This window comes from Sprattus sprattus, assembly GCF_963457725.1.
Source record: "Sprattus sprattus genome assembly, chromosome: 3".
Classification (NCBI taxonomy): Eukaryota; Metazoa; Chordata; class Actinopteri; order Clupeiformes; family Clupeidae; genus Sprattus; species Sprattus sprattus.
Genome location: NC_137922.1, coordinates 17,560,693 through 17,584,668, shown reverse-complemented (window position 1 = coordinate 17,584,668; position 23,976 = coordinate 17,560,693). Strand labels below are relative to the sequence as shown.

General features: G+C 42.8%; 1 protein-coding gene across 1 annotated transcript; it reads left to right on the top strand.

The window, feature by feature from the left end:
• The first annotated feature begins 4,185 nt into the window (after positions 1 to 4,185).
• On the top strand, positions 4,186 to 23,602 carry kpnb3 (karyopherin (importin) beta 3). The gene is made up of 26 exons (XM_080834276.1): positions 4,186 to 4,324; positions 6,342 to 6,422; positions 8,601 to 8,793; positions 9,203 to 9,305; positions 9,571 to 9,667; positions 9,915 to 10,019; positions 10,379 to 10,501; positions 13,151 to 13,271; positions 13,782 to 13,869; positions 14,074 to 14,180; positions 14,950 to 15,074; positions 15,378 to 15,467; positions 15,776 to 15,949; positions 16,722 to 16,940; positions 17,488 to 17,571; positions 17,759 to 17,891; positions 18,506 to 18,627; positions 18,745 to 18,841; positions 19,209 to 19,381; positions 19,692 to 19,803; positions 20,017 to 20,072; positions 20,512 to 20,634; positions 20,959 to 21,178; positions 21,459 to 21,687; positions 21,773 to 21,914; positions 22,404 to 23,602. Exons 1-26 carry the CDS (start codon positions 4,247 to 4,249, stop codon positions 22,488 to 22,490), a joined length of 3,282 nt encoding a protein of 1,093 aa, XP_080690402.1. The 5' UTR covers positions 4,186 to 4,246; the 3' UTR covers positions 22,491 to 23,602.
• The last annotated feature ends 374 nt before the right edge of the window (positions 23,603 to 23,976 follow it).

Below are 23,976 nucleotides of genomic sequence, written 5' to 3'. Positions count from 1 at the left end.
TGAAGTGACTTTGAGGGGTCCAATCCCATTACAGTTTTTTACAATTGCTAAAACACATTCTTGAAACAGTCACTCATTTTCTCTAAACTCTAAACACAAAACCTCATCTTCAAGCACTATTTACAAAACCCCTGAATTCTCTTGCAAAATGAAACTTTCGCCTCAAAACAGTTTTACCTGTGCTCAAAATCAAACACTGCTGTCAAATCATGAACAAAGTGTTCAAAATTGTATACACTTTCAAGCAGTCAGTAAACAATACACCAAAAAATAGAAAACACATTGTTCAAAACATATAGTTCTCAGGGAGAAGTACATTTTTTTTTACCTCAAAACAAATTTCATATTTATCTATCATTGACTTTTGATGAATGAAAACATGTTCTCTCATAGTAGCTTATACAAATGTATCAGAAATTACTTCTTTGCTTTGCTCTAATTTGTGTTGGTTCTTTCTCCTTCTTGTACCCCTATAGTACTGTACCCTGCATCTCACTACTCACAACTCACTCTTGTTCTTTGTTGATATGAACCTGCAACCAGTCAAAATCTATTGAGCAATCAGTACTGTTACTTTACCAAATAGAAAGCACAATGTTCAGGGCCATACAACATGTTTACGTATTGTCCTTATACAGCCTACAATGCACTGTAGGCCTACTACAATATACACTACCACAGTAAAAGGGACACAAATCAAAGGAGTCAACGTGGTGTTTACTTGTCCTCCTCCCCTCACATTGTTTCTTCTATTCATTCTCAGACTTTCTCCTTCCCACCTTCAACAACCTGTTTGCTCCCTAAACTGGCTCATATTGGTTGTGTCACATCATTTGATACAAGTTACGTAAATCAATTTTGAGTGGTTGTGTTCAATCAATGACATTTGTTCTCTATTTGTATTTGATTGTTGCCACTTGTGTTTACCAGTATGGATGACATGTGAATTAGAGTGCAGAATGTGTTTTAAGACTGAGAATGTGTTTAGAGTTTTGCTGAAAAGTCTAAGTGAGACCCGAAAAATTGTGTTTTACCATGAGAAATAGTTTAAGGTATTGACAACAGACTGCACAATTAGCTTCATGAGTTCAGGCAACTGAGAACTTTGTTCAGCCAGTGGGTTTTAGTGTTCTAGCAATTGTAAAAAACTGTAAGATGGAGTAGCTCAGTCTATTATATGATGGCATAAATAAAAGCAGACAGCGGGCGGCTCATTGTGTGCGCTGTCCTGTTGTGGTCGACTGCAAGTGTGAAATAGGCCTGCTGAGTCAGATCAATCAGAAACACTCTTTACTGTGTGCAGCCCAGCACCCGGCGAAACCTTTAAAAAGTGCAGAGTCATTGTTTCTCTCTCTCTTCAATATTTCTATCTCTTTTCTCTTTGTCTTCTCAGAAAATTGCCAGATGCTGTTGGACACGCAAATTTAGTGGTGCGTATCACAGATGGGAGCCGAGTGTTGCAATAGACATTTTATATATTTAGCTAAACAGCCTAGTTTTCCGGTTTCTGGTGAGATCTTGGGCGGTTCCTGTGAGATCGGGATCTGCGTACTGAGTCAGCATCTGGCTGGTTATGCTCCTCTGATCAGATCATGATTTGATCATTTGCCCAGACATATCCTATGAAACAGGCCAGGTTCTGGACATAGGACCTGGGTGACCCAGGACATTCTCCCAGATGAGAGAAACAGCTGTTGATGTTGGACAGATGCTCAAACTGACTTGATGACCCTGACGGAAACAGGCCTAGGCGGATACTTCCACAGAGATTATTTACAAAAAAACTACCATTAATGACCATTCAAGAGTCTTGTAGTAAACAGTCAGGAAAGCTGAAGCATCAACAACTTTGCCAAAGTGATGTGGACGAGTGCCCTTAAAATTCAGACCATTAAATTCCACTGGCTGCACATTTGGTAGCAATTTCAGATGAATTGCTATTTATACATTGGCCAGCCTAGCTGTCAATTCCTTGTGAACAATAGAGACAGTTTTGTAAATTGGATGCAGATTGCTGCTCTTTGTTCCAAACAGACTGTTTGAGTGCTGCTTTGTATGTAATGCCACACATCTATGGCAGAAATGTTCACTTGCAGGCTTGTTGAAGTGCAGTTTGCCGCCCTGAAATCAAACCAGTTTCAACAGGGTGCTCTCTCATCAGTAGGCTGTACTTCAAGATAACAGCAGGGATTCCTTCAAGTGCAGGTAGGGAGTGAAAGTCTGATACTACTTACATTTTATGGAGTCGAATAAAACAGCCTGATTTGTGGTTGTACTGAAAAATGGACTCACGTTAAAATAAATCTGTGACTTCACATTCAGGGGTGTGTGAATATTTTGTACAATTGAAAAAAGGTGACTAGGTTCTTCAAGTTCTCACATCAGATTTTCAAGCGCTTGCATTTTGCAACATTTTCACCTTCACTCATTGCCATCTAGTGGCTTGCAATGGTCACAACAGTAGAGACTGCACAATAATATATCTACATACCCACAACAGGATCGTCGACAGATCCCCTCCAGATATTACAATTACGCTACAATATAGTGTCATATCAAATTGGGCTCAACATGTATCTATTATATAACATGAAATATCGTGAGCACATCTCTGCGGCATCTAGGCTTTTCATTTTAATATGCAGCATATGCCAGCATTAGGGCACGATTTAAGCACAATGTGTAGTGCTTTAATTTACTTTTGTATCAGATTTCCAGGAAGGGTGGTAGGCTACTAAACCGGTCTCACCCATAAAACGAAAAACCCATAGATAGCGTACAGCCGCGGAAAAAATTAAGAGACCACTTAAAAATTATCAGTTTCTCTGGTTTTACTATTTATTGGTATGGGTTAAAGTAAAATGTACATTTTGGTTTTATTCTACAACCTACTGGCAACATTCCTACCAAATTTCAAATAAAAATATTGTCATTTAGATCATTTATTTGCAGAAAAATGACAATTGGTCAAAATAGCAAAAAAGATGCAGTGTCTTCAGATCTCGAATAATGCAAAGAAAACAAGCTCATATTCATTTTTAAACTATACACAATACTAATGCTTTAACTTAGGAAGAGTTCAGAAATCAATATTTGTTGGAATAACCTTGATTTAAAATCACAACTTTCATTTGCCACACAGCCAGGCCAGTAAAGGTGTGGATGGAGTACCACCAGATCAGGACCCTGTCATGGCCAGCCCAATTTCGAGACCTGAATCCCATAAAAAACCTCTGAAATGTGATCAAGAGGAAGATGGATGGTCACAAGCCATGAAAAGAAGCCGAGCTGCTTGAATTCTTGCGCCAGGAGTAGCATAAAGTCACCCAACGGCAATGTGAAAGACTGGTGGAGAGCATGCCAAGACACATGAAAGTTGTGATTTTAAATCAAGGTTATTCCACCAAATATTGATTTCTGAACTCTTCCTAAGTTAAAGCATTAGTATTGTGTAGTTTAAAAATGAATATGAGCTTGTTTTCTTTGCATTATTCGAGATCTGAAGACACTGCATCTTTTTTGCTATTTTGACCAATTGTCATTTTTCTGCAAATAAATGATCTAAATGACAATATTTTTATTTGAAATTTGGTAGGAATGTTGCCAGTAGGTTATAGAATAAAACAAAAATGTAAATTTTACTTTAACCCATACCAATAAATAGTAAAACCAGAGAAACTGATAATTTTGAAGTGGTCTCTTATTTTTTTCCGCGGCTGTACATCCAAATTATGTGCGTTAATATTTTAATGACATAAAGTAAACAACATTTATCTAATTCAAAGGAATGTAACGTATATTTAGATTTCTTGGATTAATGGCGGAATGGCACTATTTATATGTCTAAACTGATCAAATTATCATTTACTACGCGTGTTAATCTCCCGCGCTTTCGACTGTGTTATTTTGCAATGACATCATCTGCTCCGGAAAACCACGCCCCATTTCGTTTACCCGCGGACTTGCTGCAGAAACTGCCAATAACTTTAGAGATGCTTCATGCATTTCCCAATAGGAACCTCACTTCCCTAAAAGGGTTAACCAATCCAGGGCCATATGGTCATGCAAACTGTAGACCAATCATTTTAGGCTAAAGACGATTTCTGAGCCAATCATAAAATTAAATTGTTAACATTGGGCGCCAATCAGCAGCGATAGGCCATTGTGTCCGGTGTGAGAGGTTGCAGCGCCTGCCGGCTTACCTTCCCACCGCTACTAAGTTGGTTTCTTTCTGGATCCTACTGCAATGGCGGAGCAACAGCAGTTCTACCTCTTACTGGGCAACCTGATGAGCCCTGACAACAATGTCAGGAAGCAGTCAGAGGTATGAGAAAGTGTTTAAAAGAGTTTAATCAACTGCCGTTAAGTCGTATGTGTCTCTCTTGAAAATCTCCTACTTGTACGAAGGCAGCGTTTCACCGTGGCCCAGCCCACGTGTGAAGCCCAAGTATGTTCTAGAGCACCACTAGCTTGCTAGCAACCACAACGTTAGCCCGTTGAAGATTGTAAATGTATAAACGTAGTGTGTCTGCCAGCCAATGTATAGGAATACGTTGTTTGCCATGCATCGCTTAGCGTTATTTGATATAGTTTTTTTGCCTGTGGCCTAATGACTGGCAACCAGGTTAACGTTACACGATTCTTTATAGAACATCGCTAAATAAAGTTAGCACAACTAGCAAATAGAGGTTGGCCAACTCATGCTAGGAGTATGCCATAACCTAACATTACATTGGTGGATTGCAGTATGGCATGTCCTTATGTAGCAAATTCGCAGATTATATCAGGCAATCTTTCATTATGGTTACTAGTAATTGCTGTCCCGTCAGAGTTGCGCCATACCCGTCGAAATGCAACTCTGCTAACGTTAGCTGGCTAACGTTGGGCGGTGGAAACTTGTGTTAGCGCCATGATCAAGAGAGGTTGGATGCTAGCTAATATCTAACCAGTCTAGCTATTATTATATTGTTAGTGTTTGATTGATCTTCTACACTTATACTATCCAGTTGGCTAAAAGTAGCTAGCTAGCAAATGTCTAACCTTTTAAGTGTGCACGAAAGTCATGAGTTGTGATTTCACAGTTAGCTGCTTGAGAGGGCGGGTTAGCCTCCGTGGCATCAACTTGCCAACTTTAGCTGGCGATGGAGTGGACCCGACAGCTTCAGATAAATTATTTGTATGTTTTCATCCTGAAATGTAATGGCCAGCTGTCTCGGCGTTATTTGAGCTGGCTAGGAACGTTAAGATTAGTTGTGACGCATTTCGTCACATCCTTGTTTGCGTGTTGTAATAAAATGTTGCTCTGCTGGATAGGACACTTAAGTATTTTCTCTTTCAGTCTTAAAGTGTATGTTGTTTGAGGGGAATAGCTTTTACCCAATCAGACACCCCCCAACCTGGCTATCTGGAGAATTGCGGGCCGATTTGCACTTCATTCTTTTGTTCACACCATTAAGCGTATTCATGCTAGAGCTTAACCGGGAGTCCAGGCGGCATTGATGTGGCTAGTCGCATCATAGGAACCCGTCACTGGATCTTATCACGCTCATCCCTCTCGGCGGTCAGCACTTTCCTTTATCACACACAATGACTGGCTGACGCGTTGCTAATACTCGTTGGAATCCTGGTCTGGCAGACGTGGTAACTTTTTTTTTTGGCAGGAGTCGTTTCCCTCTGTGTCGTGATCCGCAACCTAATTGGGTGTTAAAATCAACCAAAAGCTGTGAAAGTTTGTGTTGTGTGCATGCATTCTTTGCTTGGTGGTTGTGTGATCATTGTCTAAAATCACTAGCAGTGCAAGTCTACCTGCTTATTATCGAAAGTAGTGAGAATCAGTTTAGGAAAGAGTCCCTCTCAAGATGGACCCATGTGTCTTTTTAATTCTTGACACAATGAAACAAAAGAGGATAAGGCTGTACCTCAGTTTACCATTTGAATGGGACTGGGTGGGAGTGAAGCCAGGCCCTTTTCTAGTTATTTGGGGTTTGAGGTCTGTTGTCAGTAGGAACGGTGACTTGTCAATGCTTAAATTCCATCCCACTCTGCATGACACACTGCGTCTTGTGCCTATGCAATGTGGTTTCCCATTTGGTGAGGGGGATCTCACCAGAACATTCCAGGAGCATTCCAGAGATATTACACATACAGACTGGTCAGCTAAAACTAATTCTTTTCTATGTGTGAGTCAGCGCTGAAAACATGCAGCCAGGTTCCATATTTAGCTCTCGCCATCCTTTGAAACTAATATTGGATTTACCCTGACACTCTTGAATGTAGAAAGTAGGGTTGTATTACTTATTTATTTTAACCATCTCTTCTGTTGCTGTCCTTCCTTCCTGCAGGAGACTTATGACAACATCCCCGGTCCGACGAAGATCACGTTCTTGCTGCAGGCGGTTCGCGATGTGGCCGCAGCAGAGGAGGTGAGCAGCTGTCCCACATTTCATCCACGGGGCCGCTTCAAGGAACACTCCTGACCGGCCCCTTTCTAGTCCCAATCGGTCATTTAGGAACCACCCCTTACTTGCCAGCTTGTTTATGTCAAGGCATTCAAAGCATTGCTGGAGGCCCCTGGTGTTCTAGCTATGTGTTAAATGGCCATCGTCAGAGACTGCTATGCGCTTGCATTCAGTTTCAGTTTAGCTGTGATTCCTTCCTTTTGAATTTAGTTGTTAATCCTTCTGTTAGAGCTCATTTGGGTTTGGCTGTCATCATTCCCAGAGAAGCCATTGGTTAGTCTCAGGGTTGTCTCAGTTTGTATCATCACATAGTGCTACAGTCATTACTGTGCACAGGGGTTGTGAAGGTGCCTGTTGTTACTCAACTGCAGAATGGCACATGGGGATTTACATCCCATTATTGTAAAAACATTAGGGCTGTTGTCCCAACATATGGATAGTGTTTCACTTTTCCTGTTATGATGCTTTGAATTATGGCTGGTGTAAAAAAAAAAAAAAAAGAGGTTCAAGGTTCATCATCTGCCCCCAGTTTATGGCTGTAAAACCAAATGACATGTAAAAGAGTAATTAGGACATTTACTTGTGAACAGTAGAAGTTATTCTGCATGATTTTGTAAAGGCGTTTCCCTCTAAATTCCAGACCTGGTGTTCAGGTATGGGGAGGTGCCATGCTTGTAGCTTTAGCCTTCAGTCAAATTGGTCAGTGCCATTTCTCATCAATGCATGACATGCCACTGACTATATAGGTTGCCTTGGTGCCAAGGAGGTGTTAAGCTTTTAAGGAACCTTAGCTTTGCTCTGTTATATTTGGTCATCAGAGCTTATTATTTCATCTCACTGACTGGCGTGGCTCTGCTTGCCAGCTAAATATATTTAGTGGCTTGTGGGATTCATGTATTTATGAGTGCATTTGCTGTATGTAGTTTCAGACTTTGCAATATCTAAAAATACTTCAATAAAACAGTCTGTGATGTCAAATATCCACATGGTGCTCAGTGGCATAGTCCATTAGTTCACTCTCTGATCAAGTTATGTCAGGCATTGACCCTAGGGCACCCATCAGGCATGATCCATCTCCACTATCTACTTCCTGTTGCCAATCAGTCTATGGTATTGGTTACAATTCAACATCCCCCATCAGAAAAAGCTATTTTGTAGTGAGTGTAAGGTTTGTTGTTTTCAGAATGATAAATGTGTTTTCGTTACCTTTTACAGAAAGGCATAATACAGCATCCACTACCTCAGACTTTACCCACAGCATTATGTAATTCATGCTGTAATTGGTCTTTTCTTGATTACTGCATGTCTCACACTCTGTTCTATAGATGTATACAATGGATACACACTGGAATGTATGGTTCTGCATGTATTGTGGATGGATAGGACCCTGGTACTGACACATGAGCAGTAGTGTGGTTTGAACACGCCCTCTATTCCAGTTGCCCTGGAATGCTCCTCAGTTCTCTGTACAGCGTGGAGAAGGCTTTTCAGAGTGTCTTTGTGATCCGCCTCAGTGTGTTAGTGCCTTTGTGTGCTTGCCTGCATCCATCTGCCTGTAAGTCAGACTGAAGACCCTGCTCTCCTCCGCAGTTCACACCTCTCCTCTTATCCCTCTCTCTCCCACAGATTCCACATTGAACAACCAGATGGATCTATTTTTAATGGCCCCTATCTGGAATCTGTATTAAGTGCACTCTCTTGTAGCTTCTCATCTAAAAGCCAACATCCGATAATGGAGGAAGAGGTGTATGTGTGTGGGCTGCCATTATAGTGAGCATTCTTTAAGAGCATTGAAAGGTTTTCTTTGTCTTGGTTTAGGGTAGGGTAAGGCTACTCTGAGCTTTTCTCTTGTGTCGATTGGTTGAGGAACTAACGTAGGGTCATTGGTGATGGTCATCAGATCTTAGCAAGCATCTCCCACTTCCTCTATTGTAATGCTGAAGTTCTCATTGGGTGAAACCATAAGCCTGCCGGATGTAAACCTGGGGAGCTTCCTGTGGTGTCGGCGCCTGCACACACACACACACACACACACACACACACACATACACACGTCAGATCAAGCATATAGGCCAAAATGAGTCCTCAGTATTCTCGCGTTTCCTGTGATCGCTAAGACTGAAATGTTCCTTCCCTGTTCAGGTCAAGCAGATGGCCGCCGTGCTGCTGCGGCGACTCTTCTCCTCCTCCTTCGAGGAGATCTACCCCGGCCTGACTGTAGAGATGCAGACGGCCGTCAAGTCGGAACTGATCATCGGCATCCAGGCCGACGGCTCCTCCAGCATCCGCAGGAAGATCTGCGACGTCGCCGCCGAGCTCACCCGCAACCTCATCGGTATGGGAACACTCTTTATTAAACTCTCAAGCCAGCTCTCGTTAGACCCTCAGTCACACTTTAGGTTGCACAAAACACACCTCTGTGAAAATCACAGAATATTTTTTAGCACTGTGTGGTATTTTGGCCGGCTTTGGGATGGAAGCAATCTAAACCATTAAGAGTACCAAGGCCACAAGAGGAAGATTGCTTCCCATACCAAGCCTCCCTCCTATCCTCCCCTAACATTCTCTGTGAACCACGCGGTTATAAAACCGGAAGCTGCCAAAACTAAGAAAGTTGCTAGTGTTGCGTGCTTGAGGATGGTTTCACAGAGTATTTGTTTACTTCCCCTTTTTCCTTCTGCATTTCTGGTGCTGACCACAATCGCTCAAATAACTCGCTCCACTCTTGCCTTCTTCTAATCCAGATGATGACGGAAACAACCAGTGGCCAGAGATCCTCAAATTCCTTTTTGATTCAGTCAACTCGCAGAACACTGGTCTGAGAGAGTCGGCGCTGCACATATTCTGGTATGTTCCCTCTAACGCTGACGGTTCTGATTTTGAAGTTCTGCATACAGCATACTGTAACCTGGAGGGTATTAAATAGGGTTAAGTTTGTGGTTTATTTTTTAAATCTGGTTAAGTTGAGATAATACAGAGATATGTCTTCATTCCCCTAGCAAAGCAAAGCTCTTCTATGAGAAGGTTGGCCACGTTAACCTACCTATGTTGGTCGCTAAACCACATATTTGGAACCCCTAATCCTGATAACCATAATGTTGCTTGATTGCAGGAACTTCCCCGGAATCTTTGGCAACCAGCAGCAGCATTACATGGAGGTTATCAAGCGCATGTTGGTGCAGTGTATGCAAGACCAGGAGAATCCCCAGGTGTGTACACACTATTATATGCCCCTTCCCATGAGCCACTGCACCCTATACCGTTCTGTTATTAGCCATGTTATTATAATGCTCTGCACACACTAGGCTTAAAAATATTTCAACAAAATTATAGTATAATTCTTCCCCAAGCAAATACTTTTTGTTTTGCTTATGTACGTTTCCCCTTGCAATACTTGTATTGTAATTGTCTAAGCAGCTCTAATTGCTAGTGTCTGAATGTTGTGACTCTTTACAGATCCGTACTCTATCTGCCCGTGCCACTGCTTCCTTTGTCCTGTCCAATGAGAGCAACACAGCCCTGCTGAAGCACTTCTCAGACCTGCTCCCCGGCATTCTCCAGGTACTTACGCCAAGCGCAGTCATTATCCAGTTACCTGCTCTGTCATGTCTGAAGTGGAGCAGGACTGACTGAAGGTTTTTACAAACCTAACCAATGGGATCATCTACATTTCCCCATAAAATGTTTAAATATAGACTACACAAAAATATATAACATCAATACACAATACACCCTTACTGACTAACATACTTCAGTTTGCAGTATTTACTCCCTGATGATCTTGTTTTGGAATGCTAATGTTTCAGCTTTTGCAATTTCCTGTTGTGTTTTAGTAAAGTTTTCTTAGCTTTATTTTTTTTGTATTACTGTCTGAACCTGCTGTGCAGAGTTGGAAGTTAACATTCATCCATCCTCTACAGGCTGTCAATGAGTCCTGTTACCAGGGAGACGACTCTGTGCTGAAGTCTCTTGTGGAGATTGCGGACACGGCACCCAAATACCTGCGACCCAACCTGGAGGCCACCCTACAGCTCAGCCTGAAGGTGAGGTAATTTATCTACCTGAGCCACGGCTGGGTGACTGTTCTGGGCTCTTATAATTCGATATCACCCACTGCTACTAGACTACTTCCTGACTTGATTGTGGTTTGAAACAGTATCATTTCTCAGTCCTGTAATCACATGGTAAATCTATACCAGCTTCACGGTTCCTCCGTAGTGTTAACAAGATTCATGACTCAAAAGCCACAAGACAAGGCTCTCTTCTTGGCCAGACAACTAGCCTCTGTGTGCACAGCAGTGTTGTTGTGATTTCATGCCGTTGTACGAAACCTCTGTCTGGTGTGCTTTCCCTCGCACATGTCCGGGGGTGGGGGTGCGCGCGGTGGGCGCATGTTTACCGGTTTACCACTTTGGGGGGGGGGGGGGATGTTTTTTCGGCCTAAAATTCCTGATTTTGCGGGAGCTTCCCACTTTTGGGGGGGATAAGCCCCTACATAAAACCTATTATTTCCCATAAGATTTTTTTTTTAAAATAACCTTTTAAATAGTGTCCTCTAGTGGGTTTTAGGAAGATAAATTAACAAATTGAGATTTAAAATATGGCACAAATATAAACATATTGAAGACATCTGCTGAGATTTTGTTTGGGATTTGTGTGAAGCAAGAGCACCCTGACCCGGGAGAGAAAGCTTAGGAACAGCTACTACACTTTGCCTCCACATATTAATGTGAGGCCTCCTTCTCTGCAATGACTGATCAAAACAAAGCAGAGAAACAGACTGTGCCTGGAGAAGAGCTTGATATCAGCAGTTGCCTCCCTTTGTTTTAGGAAGAGAAATTAACAAATGTAGATTTAAAATATGGCACAAAAATAAACATATTGAAGACTATAATGGTCTAAAGGTGCTCATTATAGTTAATGTCAGATATCCTCTGTTCAATTTTCAAACTCTCCCTCACTATATTACTTTTTTGATCGAGCAATATTCCATGACACCTGATACGATGCCAACTTGACCGTTTCAGAGTACTTAGCCGAGTCTGACTGATGTATCAAAGAATGTACCTTGTGCTTGCCCAGCTCTGCTTTTAGGAACTCCTGGGCTATGTTAGCATCCAAGTTCAAGGCTTTAAAATGCGACCGTGACGTCTGCATATTAAGCAAAGGGGTTTTCCATTTCGCTCCGCAAATAATTCCTCCCATTCAGGCAAGAAGGCCCGGTGTTCATATTCATACTGTAATATCCTGTGATATTGTGTTCTGTGCCTGTTAGGTTTCCTGAAATGTTGTGTGCCTTTTAGGGAGATTTAGGGGGTGGAGTTGAGTGTGTGCGTGTGCAGGTGTGAGAGTGAAGATGATAGTTAGTAAGTTGGTGCTGTCTATTTCGAGTTAAAGCGTGAGTTGTGGCTGAAACAGCAACTCGGTTGTTATATGCTTGTTGGAACAATAAAGCACGGGAAGTTTCCCACATTAGTTTGACCAAGACTGTCTGGAGTATTACAATACATTCGTTTAGCTCTACGCTTTGCTGGATCCATGGCATTCTTTCAGTAGCTAGCTACCGCTAGTCTGGCTAGTAACTTTCTGAAACTGGGTGCACACATTAGAATGTTTCACTTTGGAACATTAACGTTACTTGAAGACATCTCTCAAGATCGAGTGATGACAAAATATACATGAATAAATACCCCCATTCAAATCGGACAGCTTTTTGACTGTATTTCCAAATATATTGCGAGCAAAATATGCATTTTAGATGGTTTAGATGGCCGGCAACTACTACCTGCTATCTTATCTTCAAACAGAAAGTAACGTGTGCGCATCGGGGCAGAAGTCCGCAGAGGACAATTGTAAACGCGCGATCATCTAGTGACAAAAATGACATGCCGTTGTGCAAATAAGGTAAATAACACAAAGCTATTTATTGTGTTTAATAAAATAACAAGCTATAGAGTATAGACCTGTTCTATAGGAAAGGTATCCTTAACTGACTTCCGTTGTGATCTGGCGCTTTATAGAAAATTAAATTGAGCAAAGTCAACTTGACCTTTCAGGGGGGGGTGCCGTTGGGGGGGTGGGGCACCCCCTTATTCAATGGTAGGGGAAACACTAACATATCTCAACAGTGTTTTGTTTTCGGCACAGTCGCAGGCAGACAGCCGAACTTCGTGCTCTCATGCAATCCCAATGAGAGCGACACGAACTTCGTCTGAGCAAAAAAAAAAATGTGCACGCAGAGACTATGGCGGCCGAAATTAGACTATGGCGGTGCGCCATAGTCTCGTCAATGTGTGGGAAACACTGTGGTGTATCCCCAGGAAAGTAAAAACACTTGGTACTGTTAATACTCTCCCTGCTAATACTTCTAGTGTTTCCTAATTAATGTGTTGTTGGCAGTGTGAAACGTTGTTGGGTTGAAATTAAACATTTATTGTGATCCACTAATCAATGGTCCTAAACCAAGAAGCGGTGCTTGGAGGAAATTGGTTGTTTGTGTGGCACAACCTTGACGGGACCTTTTTACTGTCTGAATCAAAACTAATATCTGGAATAAAGCTTGTGAATTGCCGCTCATTTCAATACAGCCTTGGCATTGGCCGTTGCCCCCATGATGTGAGTTTTTGGATTGTGAGGATCTTTTGTCGAAGTTCTAGGATTGCTTGTTTACATCTTTCTTGTTTGGACTCCAGCTTTGTGGAGACACCAACCTGACCAACATGCAGAGGCAGCTGGCCCTGGAGGTCATTGTCACCCTGTCCGAAACGGCCGCCGCCATGCTAAGGAAGCACACTGCCATCGTGGCACAGAGCGGTAAGAATGCAGAACTGGCATTGGCTCCTCATTGGGAGCAACATTTGAGTGCCAGTCCAGTTTGTCATCTAGCTTCATAATGGTCTGAGCTGAATATATTTCTGTGCTGTGCTTTGCGTATGCATGTTAACAAACCATTCGCTTTGCGACCAACTTGGCTCTATACCAGTTGTGGGCATTACCAAAGGGGAGCTGCTGTCCTGAAATATTTTGGTTTGACTTTCACTCTAAATTTATGTTCAGTGTTCAAATGGAAGGTGGCTCTGCATTCTTCATAGATATGTCATCCTGCAGCATTGTTGAAATTAATGTAATGGGAACTTTCCCCTCTGGGCTGTATTACAGATGTCTAAACATGTCACCTAATGAGTCTTGGGCGCTGTCTATATCCTGGTCTTGGTCCTGCAGTACTTTTTACTGCTGTATCCAGGGTTTTCCAGTCAATAGATTTCCGAGAGTTGAAATGGGATAAATGATTAAAGATTGGTAGTGATGCTGTTGTGTCTCTAGTTCCCCAGATGCTGGCTATGATGGTGGATCTGGAGGAGGATGAGGAGTGGGCCACCGCTGATGAGCTAGAGGATGATGACTTCGACAGGTAGGACACAAGAGACCAATGCAAATAAACAATTGCTATATGCTTGCCATCACAACTATTTATGTATTGGTCAGTTTTTGGTTATATTGGCCAGATACAATATTTAGCCCCTTGGACAATGCAGGCAGCATGGCAGTAATTGGTAATGGCTCGACAGTGCCTGTCAAACTCTAATCCTGCAGTAAATGTTGTCTTCGCCCTCAGTAACGCAGTGGCTGGAGAGAGTGCGCTGGATAGAATTGCCTGTGGCCTGGGAGGGAAGATTGTGCTACCCATGATCAAGCAGCACATCATGCAGATGCTTCAGAACCGTAAGTATGCCTGCGTAAATGCACTGTGTGTGTGTGTGTGTGTGTGTGTGTGTGTGTGTGTGTGTGTGTGTGTGTGTGTGTGTGTGTGTGTCGTACATGTTGACAAGATCCACAAAGTGTTGTAATGATGCCATGGGGAAACATTTACTTGTGCATTGTGTGTGTTTTGAAGAATAAACACCAGTGTTGTGATTTCATGCCGTTTTACGAAACCTCTGTCTGGTGTGTGCTTTCCCTCTGTTCTCTCTGGTCACTGTGACCCTGAACTCTCTGCCTGGTGGTTCCCAGAGACAGCTAGTCAGTGCTGATCTGTGGGATTTTGATTGACAGGCATAAAGGGAACTCTGCGATGTAATGCATGGCGTCTGCTTCCCCGTGCAGCCTCCATAGCCCGGTTTCAGAGACATTCAAAACACAGCTGTAACGTTACTGTTCTCCATAAGTTATACTTCCATCAGCAAAGTACAGTAACAACACCACTTGTTCCAAAAGTAGTATTAGCCATCTGGACTGAAGCATGTAAAATCTATTTATGGATATGGTAGTATATGCAGTTGCCCTTATGCTCTGGGCTTTTGGATACTGAAATGCCTATGTTTCTGTGAGAATGTTGACACTTTTAAAAAAAAAAAAAATTATAAAGCACCATGGTGTATTCCTAGGAAAGTGAAAGCACTTGGTACTGTTAATACTCTCCCTGCATTGTGTGTGTTGAAATGTCGCTCAGATGGCAGTTGGTAGTAATGTAATGGCCGTTGTTTGTCCTCAGCTGACTGGAAGTACCGCCACGCCGGCCTCATGGCCCTGTCTGCCATCGGCGAGGGTTGCCACCAGCAGATGGAGGCCATCTTGAACGAGATTGTCAGCTTCGTGCTGCTGTTTTGCCAGGACCCTGTGAGTATCTGTTTACTTGTTCTGAGCAGATCGCTTGTCCCACACCCACCCTCCCTGGCTTATTGACGTTTGACAGCGTTTCTGTTATTTATTGAGACATGGTTGGTGTTCTTGTTCAGTCATGTTGGCATTATACCAGCCCTGTACCAGGCTTGGGTGTGAGGTATTTAAAGTTGAGGTGAATATTAAGGTGTGATTGGACTTGTTCTTGCTTTGTTAGTTTTGTTCATCCTACCCAGTTCATTTCTCTTCACTTGGTAGGTAATTGCACTGCGTTTAACCATTTAACCTCTGACCTTCCAGCATCCCAGAGTCCGCTATGCTGCCTGCAACGCCATTGGACAGATGGCCACTGATTTCGCCCCCACCTTCCAGAAGAAGTTCCATGATAAGGTATGGCTGCTTGTACTACTTGCTGTAGATCAAGTGTTTGTAGTGTCTCTAGTGTATTTGTCTACTACTTAGAATTGAAATGTTAGGAGTCCATGCTTAGAAACAGAACTAGTTATTGAGCAACTAAATGCTTATTGTGTCCCAACCTGATACTGTTATGTGTGTGTTGCATCGTGTTTTATTTTTAACAAGAGTAAATAAACTCCATCTGCCAAGTGTACTGTAGCCTTAAGTGCTTTTCCTCAATTCCAACTTTCACACATACTTTTCTCTGACCTTCTCTCTGGAATTGTTTTGTTTCCCTGCAGGTGATCTCGGCCCTGCTCCAGACCATGGAGGACCAGACCAACCCCAGAGTGCAGGCCCATGCGGCCGCAGCGCTCATAAACTTCACTGAGGACTGCCCCAAATCCCTGCTCGTCCCCTACCTTGACAGCCTGGTCCAGCATCTCCACGTCATCATGGTGGCCAAGCTGCAAGAGGTGCGTTGCTTGGAATTACAAGGGAGCTCGCCTCATTGAAAATGCACTGTAAACTGTCTTGGTATAACATGAGGGCCATTGCAGAGCTAGTGTAGGTGCTTCTGCATTTACACACTTCGTTTAATCAGTCCTTTTAGGCAACTCTCCACTTGGCAGCCATCTTGGCAACGCCTCCAGGCAGTTGTTTTTGGCAAATAAGACCAGGCTCCTATCTCAATGAATGGGGAGAGGTCATAACTCCTCATAGCCTGATCAAACCGATTCTAAAATGACATCATGTGAACCCGTGTTTAAATCTGACATACATTGTGTAAACTTAGTTTTGCCAATTGCGACGCATTTTTATTTTTAAATGTTATGATTACTTGATCACTGCGCATGCACCACATTTTGCGGTGCGGCTATTACTATGACGACAGTGGAAATCAACAGAATGTGGGTGAAACATCAGTATATTTCCGTTCAGTGGTTTGTTGTCTTATAACATCTTTGATTTAATGCTTCCCTGGATTTGGGCATGATCCATGTCCATGATCCTAAACTCTTACATGTGTACAATCTTTGACCTTTTTACAAAACTTAAAACCAACTTATGTGAAAGCTGTTCAACCTAGTTGTGTGTGTGTGTGAGTGTGTGTGTGTGTGTGTGTGTACACATTATTCCATTTGGAGTTTTTTGAGCTGTCCAAGTTTGTTAACTGGTGTTTATGGAGTCAGGTTTATTTTGTGTGTGTGTGTGTGTGTGTGTAATTCGTCTGATCTCTTTCCTCAGCTGATTCAGAAGGGCACCAAGCTGGTGCTGGAGCAGGTGGTGACGTCCATCGCCTCGGTGGCGGACACGGCGGAGGAGAAGTTCGTGCCCTACTACGACCTGTTCATGCCCAACCTGAAGCACATCGTGGAGAACGCCGTGCAGAAAGAGCTCCGACTGCTGCGGGGGAAGACCATCGAGTGCATCAGCCTCATCGGCCTGGCTGTTGGCAAGGACAAGGTATGCATGTGTGCACACACACACACTCCAGTGTTTCCCATCGGCTTGAAGTAGACTTTTTCTATTGAAAAAGTTGAGGGGTGTAGGTTTTTTTTTTTAAAGATTTAGGATGGGGGGGGGGGTGTAGGTAGGTGAAGTAAATATGTTTTCATGCCATTAGTTACAAATACATGTTTTATTTATCTGATTTTAGAAATGCACTTGGGTGGTTCTAAAAAGTCAAGCCTTGTATGGGGAAACACCTCACACATATCCAACACTTGACAACCACATGGGCATGTACTCATGTCAAATCTGGTGTACAGTCTCTCGTTCACGCCAGCTTTTCTTGTTTACTTGACAAACATGAGGGGAAAGGATGCCCTTGGTATGTTCCCGTGCGTTTCTGTGTGTAGTGCCTCTCCTTCTGCTTAATTTCCTTGGTTCATGGCTGACCTAAAGCAATGTTCACATTTTTCACATGGTTACACAATGATCCATGGTCAATGATGATCAATGACCCCCTCCTGTTCTAGCTCTTACAAAAGCTCCATTTTTGTGTGCGTAGTTCATGCCTGATGCCTCTGCAGTCATGCAGTTGCTGTTGAAGACTCAAACCGACTTCAATGACCTGGAAGATGATGATCCACAGGTAAGTCCAGAAAATAGCCCATTATTCTGTTCTCTAGTTACAGTTTAGTCATTGGTTGGTTTTGCTTAAATGAAACACTTTGGTAGTTCATTATGCACAGCTCCTTTTTGAGAGGCAACATTTTTATTTTGAGATCCAGATTTCATGAATAAACATTGAAACTTGTTTTTTGTGTGTGTGAATGCAGATCTCCTACATGATCTCCGCTTGGGCTCGCATGTGTAAGATCCTGGGGAAGGAGTTCCAGCAGTACCTGCCTGTTGTGATGGGCCCCCTTATGAAGACTGCCTCCATTAAACCAGAAGTGGCCCTCCTGGATAGTAAGCATCAATTAAGTCATCTTTAATATTGTCAGGATTTGGTGCTAGACTACTTTACTTTGTCAGTCTACACAAACTGGTTGATTTAGACCCCATTTGTGAAGATTCTTCCCCAGGGGTGTAAACTTGTCCCAAATTTACCATTTTTACCTCAGTCCTCCACGTGAATTGTTTAAATCTGCAGGGGGAAATGTGTGTGTGTGTGTGTGTGGTGGGGGTTGTCCTAGTCTCATCCAAGTAGCCATTACACTTCACCCTGTGGCAGAGGTGGACTGTAATCTGGGCCGAAGCACCGCGGGTCAGATAGAATTTTTAAACAAAATGGGCAACAACTGTCTACTTACATTGGGCTTGCCCAATCACATCACTTACTAGGCCCCACCCAAGTTGCAACCAAAAATCCTTCTGCTAGTGGACACGCATCAATGTCAAATGGCGCAGCATAAGCATTCACTTCTGTCCCCTTTTCCACCCATGATGAATGCACCCCTATTTGCCTATTGGCAAATTATTTCCATGATATTTCTCTCTGCTTTTTGTTCTTTTTTTGTTTAAAAATGTATGAGATTTATTTTACATTTGAGTCTGAGCCCCATTTTTGTGTGTGCCTTCAGCCCAGGACATGGAGAACATGTCTGAGGATGATGGATGGGAGTTTGTCAATCTGGGAGATCAACAGAGCTTTGGAATCAAAACTGCTGGCCTGGAGGAGAAGGCCACTGCGTGTCAGATGCTGGTGGGTACATCAAAGAATTTGTGTGTTACAGAGCGTGTCAGTGTGGCCAATCTTGATCTTTGTGTTTGTAATGACCCTCAGCGTAAAAATGTAATTTCTCTTTAAATTTGCTCACAGGTTTGTTACGCCAAGGAGCTGAAGGAAGGCTTTGTGGAGTACACAGAGCAGGTCGTGAAGCTGATGGTGCCTCTGCTGAAGTTCTACTTCCACGATGATATCCTTTCCTGAGGACGGGGCTGAGATGCTTCCTTTATGGGGAATAGAACTAGGCCTGCTGTGTAGACTGCATAAATTAAACTTGGTGTGCTCCTTTTAAAATGTCTTGCCTAATTGCCCATCCATTAAAGTGACCAAACCGTACTACTTGCTAGAATAAAACTAGGGCTTCGTGTTCTAGCTTTTTTGTTTTCTCCCCCTCTTCGAGATGAGATTATTTTCAGGTCAGCTGAAGTGTAGACCGTATATGTTATCCTAGGTGTGCTCCCTTTAAATGGGTTGCTTAATTTGTAACAGTCCATAGGAATGACTGTTGAACTATGCAGTACAGTTGGCTGGTGTCCTCCTTAACTGTGTGTGTTTACGGGTGCGGGTGGCAGCTGCGGAGTCCATGCCCCTGCTTCTGGAGTGTGCCCGTGTGCGGGGTCCCGAGTACCTCACCCAGATGTGGCACTTCATGTGCGACGCCCTCATCAAGGCTATCGGCACAGAGCCAGACTCGGATGTGCTGTCGGAGATCATGCACTCCTTCGCCAAGGTAGTTACACAAACACCCTCATAAACTGACCCATCACCAGGTTTTAAGATGGTGTGTTATGGTTGGCTTGTGATGTGTTTATAGGAAATGTTTCCCTGCTTAAGTTATTGGTAACAAAAATTATTATGGATGTAATTACCAGGGCTGTAATTTTCGGTGTTTCTTTGTACATTTTCAACACTACTTTAAAGAGCTAAGATCAGTTAAGTCAGTGAATATTGTTTCATATATTCAGAATTTTAATGTACCATTAGAGTGAGACTGATCTGAATCTGATGGTTTATTTTCTGACTCTCTCTCCTCTCCTCAGTGCATTGAGCTAATGGGAGACGGTTGCCTCAACAACGAGCACTTTGAGGAACTGGGAGGAATTCTGAAGGGAAAACTGGAGGAGCACTTTAAAAACCAAGAACTCAGACAAGGTTGGTACCTACTTCTGTTAGTTACAGTAAGCCCTACCCTACTGGTTTTCAGTCACAGGATTATTTTAAAGAACCTTTATGTGCTTTAACAATTTGTTTTGGTTGTGTAACTTTAGTGGTTATACTGGTTGCATCATCAGAAGATAAATAAGGTTGTGATTATCTGAATTTCAGAACTAATCTTTCAGTGTATGTTTTGCCTTACCATTTCAGCCAAAAGACAAGATGAGGACTACGATGAGGAAGTGGAAGAAACGTTACAAGATGAGGTTAGTTGGCTAAGGCACCAGTGTTTACAGCCTTGTGTTACTTTACAGATGTTGCAGATGGCTGAAAGCCTAAATATATCTTAAACTTTGATGACTGATTGTCAATAGCTTGTTATAAGCTTTCTAGATGTGACGCTGTATGCTGTTGATATGCTTTAGTCTGTCATGGGAGTGAGAATAACTAAAAGTTCTCCACTGTCTTGACTTTTTTTGTAATTCTTGAGGTAAACACAAGTCTTGCACTGTAAATAAATCATTATGAAGTCGCAAAGAGTGCTCCCTGATCTTCAACCTGTAAAATGAAGAGACTTTTTCAAAGTAGAATGTAAAGGATTACATGGGGGCAAGATTGAGAATTTGTCTTCGAGTGACTGGTGACATTTTTTTTCTCCTTTTTAAATCTCTCCTTTCTGACTCTTTGTCCTTTCCCCCCTGATAGGATGAGAATGACGTGTATATACTCACCAAGGTGTCAGACATTCTGCACTCTTTGTTCAGCAGCTACAAAGAGAAAGTACTTCCATGGTTTGAGCAGCTCCTGCAGCTCATTGTCAATCTCATAGTAAGTACGATCTATGCTAGATGACTTTCACCATAACTAATTAATTCATTTCACCATAACTAGTCTTCATCCTCCTTAGTAGTCTGTCAGTAATCTGAGGTATAGGAAATGCATAGCTAATGGCAAATTAATCAATTAAAAGCAAACCGTTATCGAAGCAAATCTTCAGTACATTTTCCTCAGCTCTGGAGTGTCACAATGTGTAATTCCCACGCTACTACAAGGGGTGCATTCAAAACATCTATAGTGAGGTAATATGTATACAGTTTTGTATGTATGTAATGGCTGATGTAAGTATTTGTAACATCTGCTTCACTCCTCCAGTGCCCACACAGACCTTGGGCAGACAGGCAGTGGGGCCTGTGCATCTTCGACGACGTCATTGAGCACTGCAGTCCCACTTCCTTTAAGCTTGCCGATTACTTCCTGCGACCCATGCTTCAGGCTCTGTGTGACACCAGCCCTGAGGTGCGCCAGGCTGCCGCCTATGGCATTGGCGTCATGGCCCAGTTTGGAGGCGAGAGCTACAGACCTTTCTGCACAGGTATGGGCCTATGGTGGTGTTGGTACATTGACATTGGCACACCAAGAGCTGCTGGTGTTTACTATCAGTTAATACCGACCCATACACTGAAATAAAACTACTATACAATGTTTACATTTACTTCAGTTTCATGGATTTAGTTCAACGTATGAGTTAAACCTTGAAATTATACCTTGGAAAATGCCTGCAAAGATTTATTTCAGTTTCAAATCCAAAGTTGTGTGAGCTTGTTGTCATGATCTAATGATGGTCTTCATTGGTGTTTGCTTGTGTTCTTCAGAGGCAATCCCCCTACTGGTTGGAGTTATCCAGAACCCTGAATCCAAAGTGAAGGAGAACGTAAACGCCACAGAGAACTGCATCTCCGCCGTCGGCAAGGTCATGAGGTTCCGGCCAGAGTGCGTCAACGTTAATGAGATCCTCCCCCATTGGCTGTCCTGGCTGCCACTCAATGAAGACAAAGAGGAAGCTGTCCATACCTTTGATTTCCTGTGTGACCTTATTGAAAGGTGAGCTTTCTCGTCAGCACTCGCACCAAAAGTTTGTACAATGTTTTTGTTTTTGTCATTAATGATTTTTCCATCTTCTCTACAGCAACAATCCCATTGTTCTTGGTCCTGACAATGCCAACCTGCCCAAGATCTTTGTGATTATCGCTGAGGGTGTTATGAGCGAGTCGGTGAAAGTAGAGGATGGATGCAGCAAGAGATTGGCCAATGTTATTCGTCAAGTACAGGTGTGTGAATCTTAATTCAGTTTATAAAAAAAATCTAACTATGCATCTTGGGTTGGCAGAGGTGGGCAATTAATTTCCCCAAGAAGCCACATGAGATAGCAGGACTGTTATGGAAGGCCTGACCAATAGGCTGAACTCAATTCTGCTCAATATAACTTGTATCTCTTTATAAAAAAAACATTAAATTGTATGGTTTTGATTAACTGCTACTGGTAAGAGTAGATGTTCCATTTAGGTTGCCAATGACGGCAGTCATACATTTTTGCAGCAGTGAATATGTAGGTATTTACGTTTGATTCCTAATTTACCATTGATCTCTGAGGGCCGGTCAGGGACAGCCAAATGGCCCTGGGGCCGCGTTTTGCCCAGGTCTGGTTTAGAAGCTTGGTCCAACTCATTCAGCTGGTTTAGCTCTGTTACTTGAAGAACCGGAAAGAATATTTTTTCCCCAGTCTCTGAATATTTATTTTATTGTTGATGTTTCTGCAGGTCTCTGGAGGATTATGGACACAGTGTGTATCGACGCTCAATGAGACACAGCAGAAGGCCATCCAAGACCTGCTCAACACCGCCTGAGCAAAGGCGCCCCCTCTGCCAGCCCATATAATAATAAAATGATATCCTAGCACTGGGGATAAACATCTTATAGACTCTGGCCTTTCCCCTCCTCTCTTGAGCAATGAACTGTAGCGTGCGTGTGTGTATGTGGACCTCTTCGCTGCTTGGTCTGAAAAAAATCTCACCCAAGTCTCTACTCCCAACTCGAGGACTGCAGGTCCTGTGCGTATGCGTATTGTTTGTGTGTGAGTGAATGATTTGTCCACCCTCTAAAGGGCCAGCTTAGGTGGGGGGAAAAAAAGGCCCAGAGTTCAGTCTTTCTCTTGGAGGAATCACCATAAAAAGAGAAAAGGGGGTCAATAAAAACTAACATGGGTCATACATCTTCCTCTTAGTTATGAATACTTGGCGTAGGAGATATACATTTAAAAAAATCCTTTTTACTTTTCGCTCACCCTTTCACCAAGATGCGTTACTTATGTAGTCGTGCTCTGTTTATGCCATGTGCGTCTCTGAGTGTAGTAAAGGGGGTGTCTCCTTTTTTCCCCCTTGTCCGTTGTGGGGGTTTTACACCCTGCATCCGGACCGTAAAGGATGGGAATGGAATTGGACTCAAACGGACTTGTGTATGGTGGAGGATGGGTCAAGGGGGAACCTTGAGGGAGCCAAACATGGCCTGTGATGTCGTCAGATGTTTTTGTTTAGGCTTTTTTTTTTTTTTTCGTCTCCAAGATGGACTCGGGGGGGATATGGCGTCAGTGCTGACTTGTCAGCGAAGCTAACATCTGTCTTCAGCTTGCTCACTTCATGAATTGAACGAGAACAGGGGAAATATGATGGCTTGCATTATGGAGATCTGGATGGGTGTAATGCCTATCCTGAAGTTGATTGAAGAATCAACCAGGATGAGTTCTTGCTGTAGATTGGTTCAACCTGTGGAAACTAGTGGTGTTTGGGTTGGGGACCTCCTGCAGTCGCTCATGTGTGTGTTTTTTTTTTTTAAACCCACCCATTGTGCTATTCAATTCAGTCTAAAGCTTGTCAGTACCCTTTTGTGGAAAATCTGAAAAAAATTGAAATCTTTTGGGGTGATGACAAATCTCGACCAATAAAGTTTCTCTTGGAAGTCACATATTCCTGTCTCCTTTTGTGAATTGACTTTGGCTTTATCAATGACATGGTATACTAGATGATGTAATGCTACAGGTATATGATTTTAGGATTATTCAAGTGAACTCTGCTTTTTGTGTAGATTTCTTGTGTTTATGCATTTCCTTTTAACAAACAAGGCTGACTTCAGTCAGTTCATTGTAGCACAACGACACAATGCATATCAGGTGGCGACACAGGACACACAAGCATTCCGGGGTCGCCGTGAATTTGTCCTCTGCATTTGTCCCATCCCGGACTGTCCTTCCTCCAGGATCAGTGGTGGGCAGCCTTTAGTCAAGTGAGCCGTTTGTCTTGGTCAGGGACGGACAGGAGAGTGTTCCGTTTTTCTGAA

Bases quoted from the DNA above. Each gene is read 5' to 3' on its own strand.
- kpnb3 (XM_080834276.1), top strand. From the start codon at position 4,247: ATGGCGGAGCAACAGCAGTTCTACCTCTTACTGGGCAACCTGATGAGC. The intron at 15,075-15,377 runs GTGAGTATCTGT...CTGACCTTCCAG, and splicing joins TGCTGTTTTGCCAGGACCCT to CATCCCAGAGTCCGCTATGC. The intron at 21,179-21,458 runs GTATGGGCCTAT...TGTGTTCTTCAG, and splicing joins CTACAGACCTTTCTGCACAG to AGGCAATCCCCCTACTGGTT.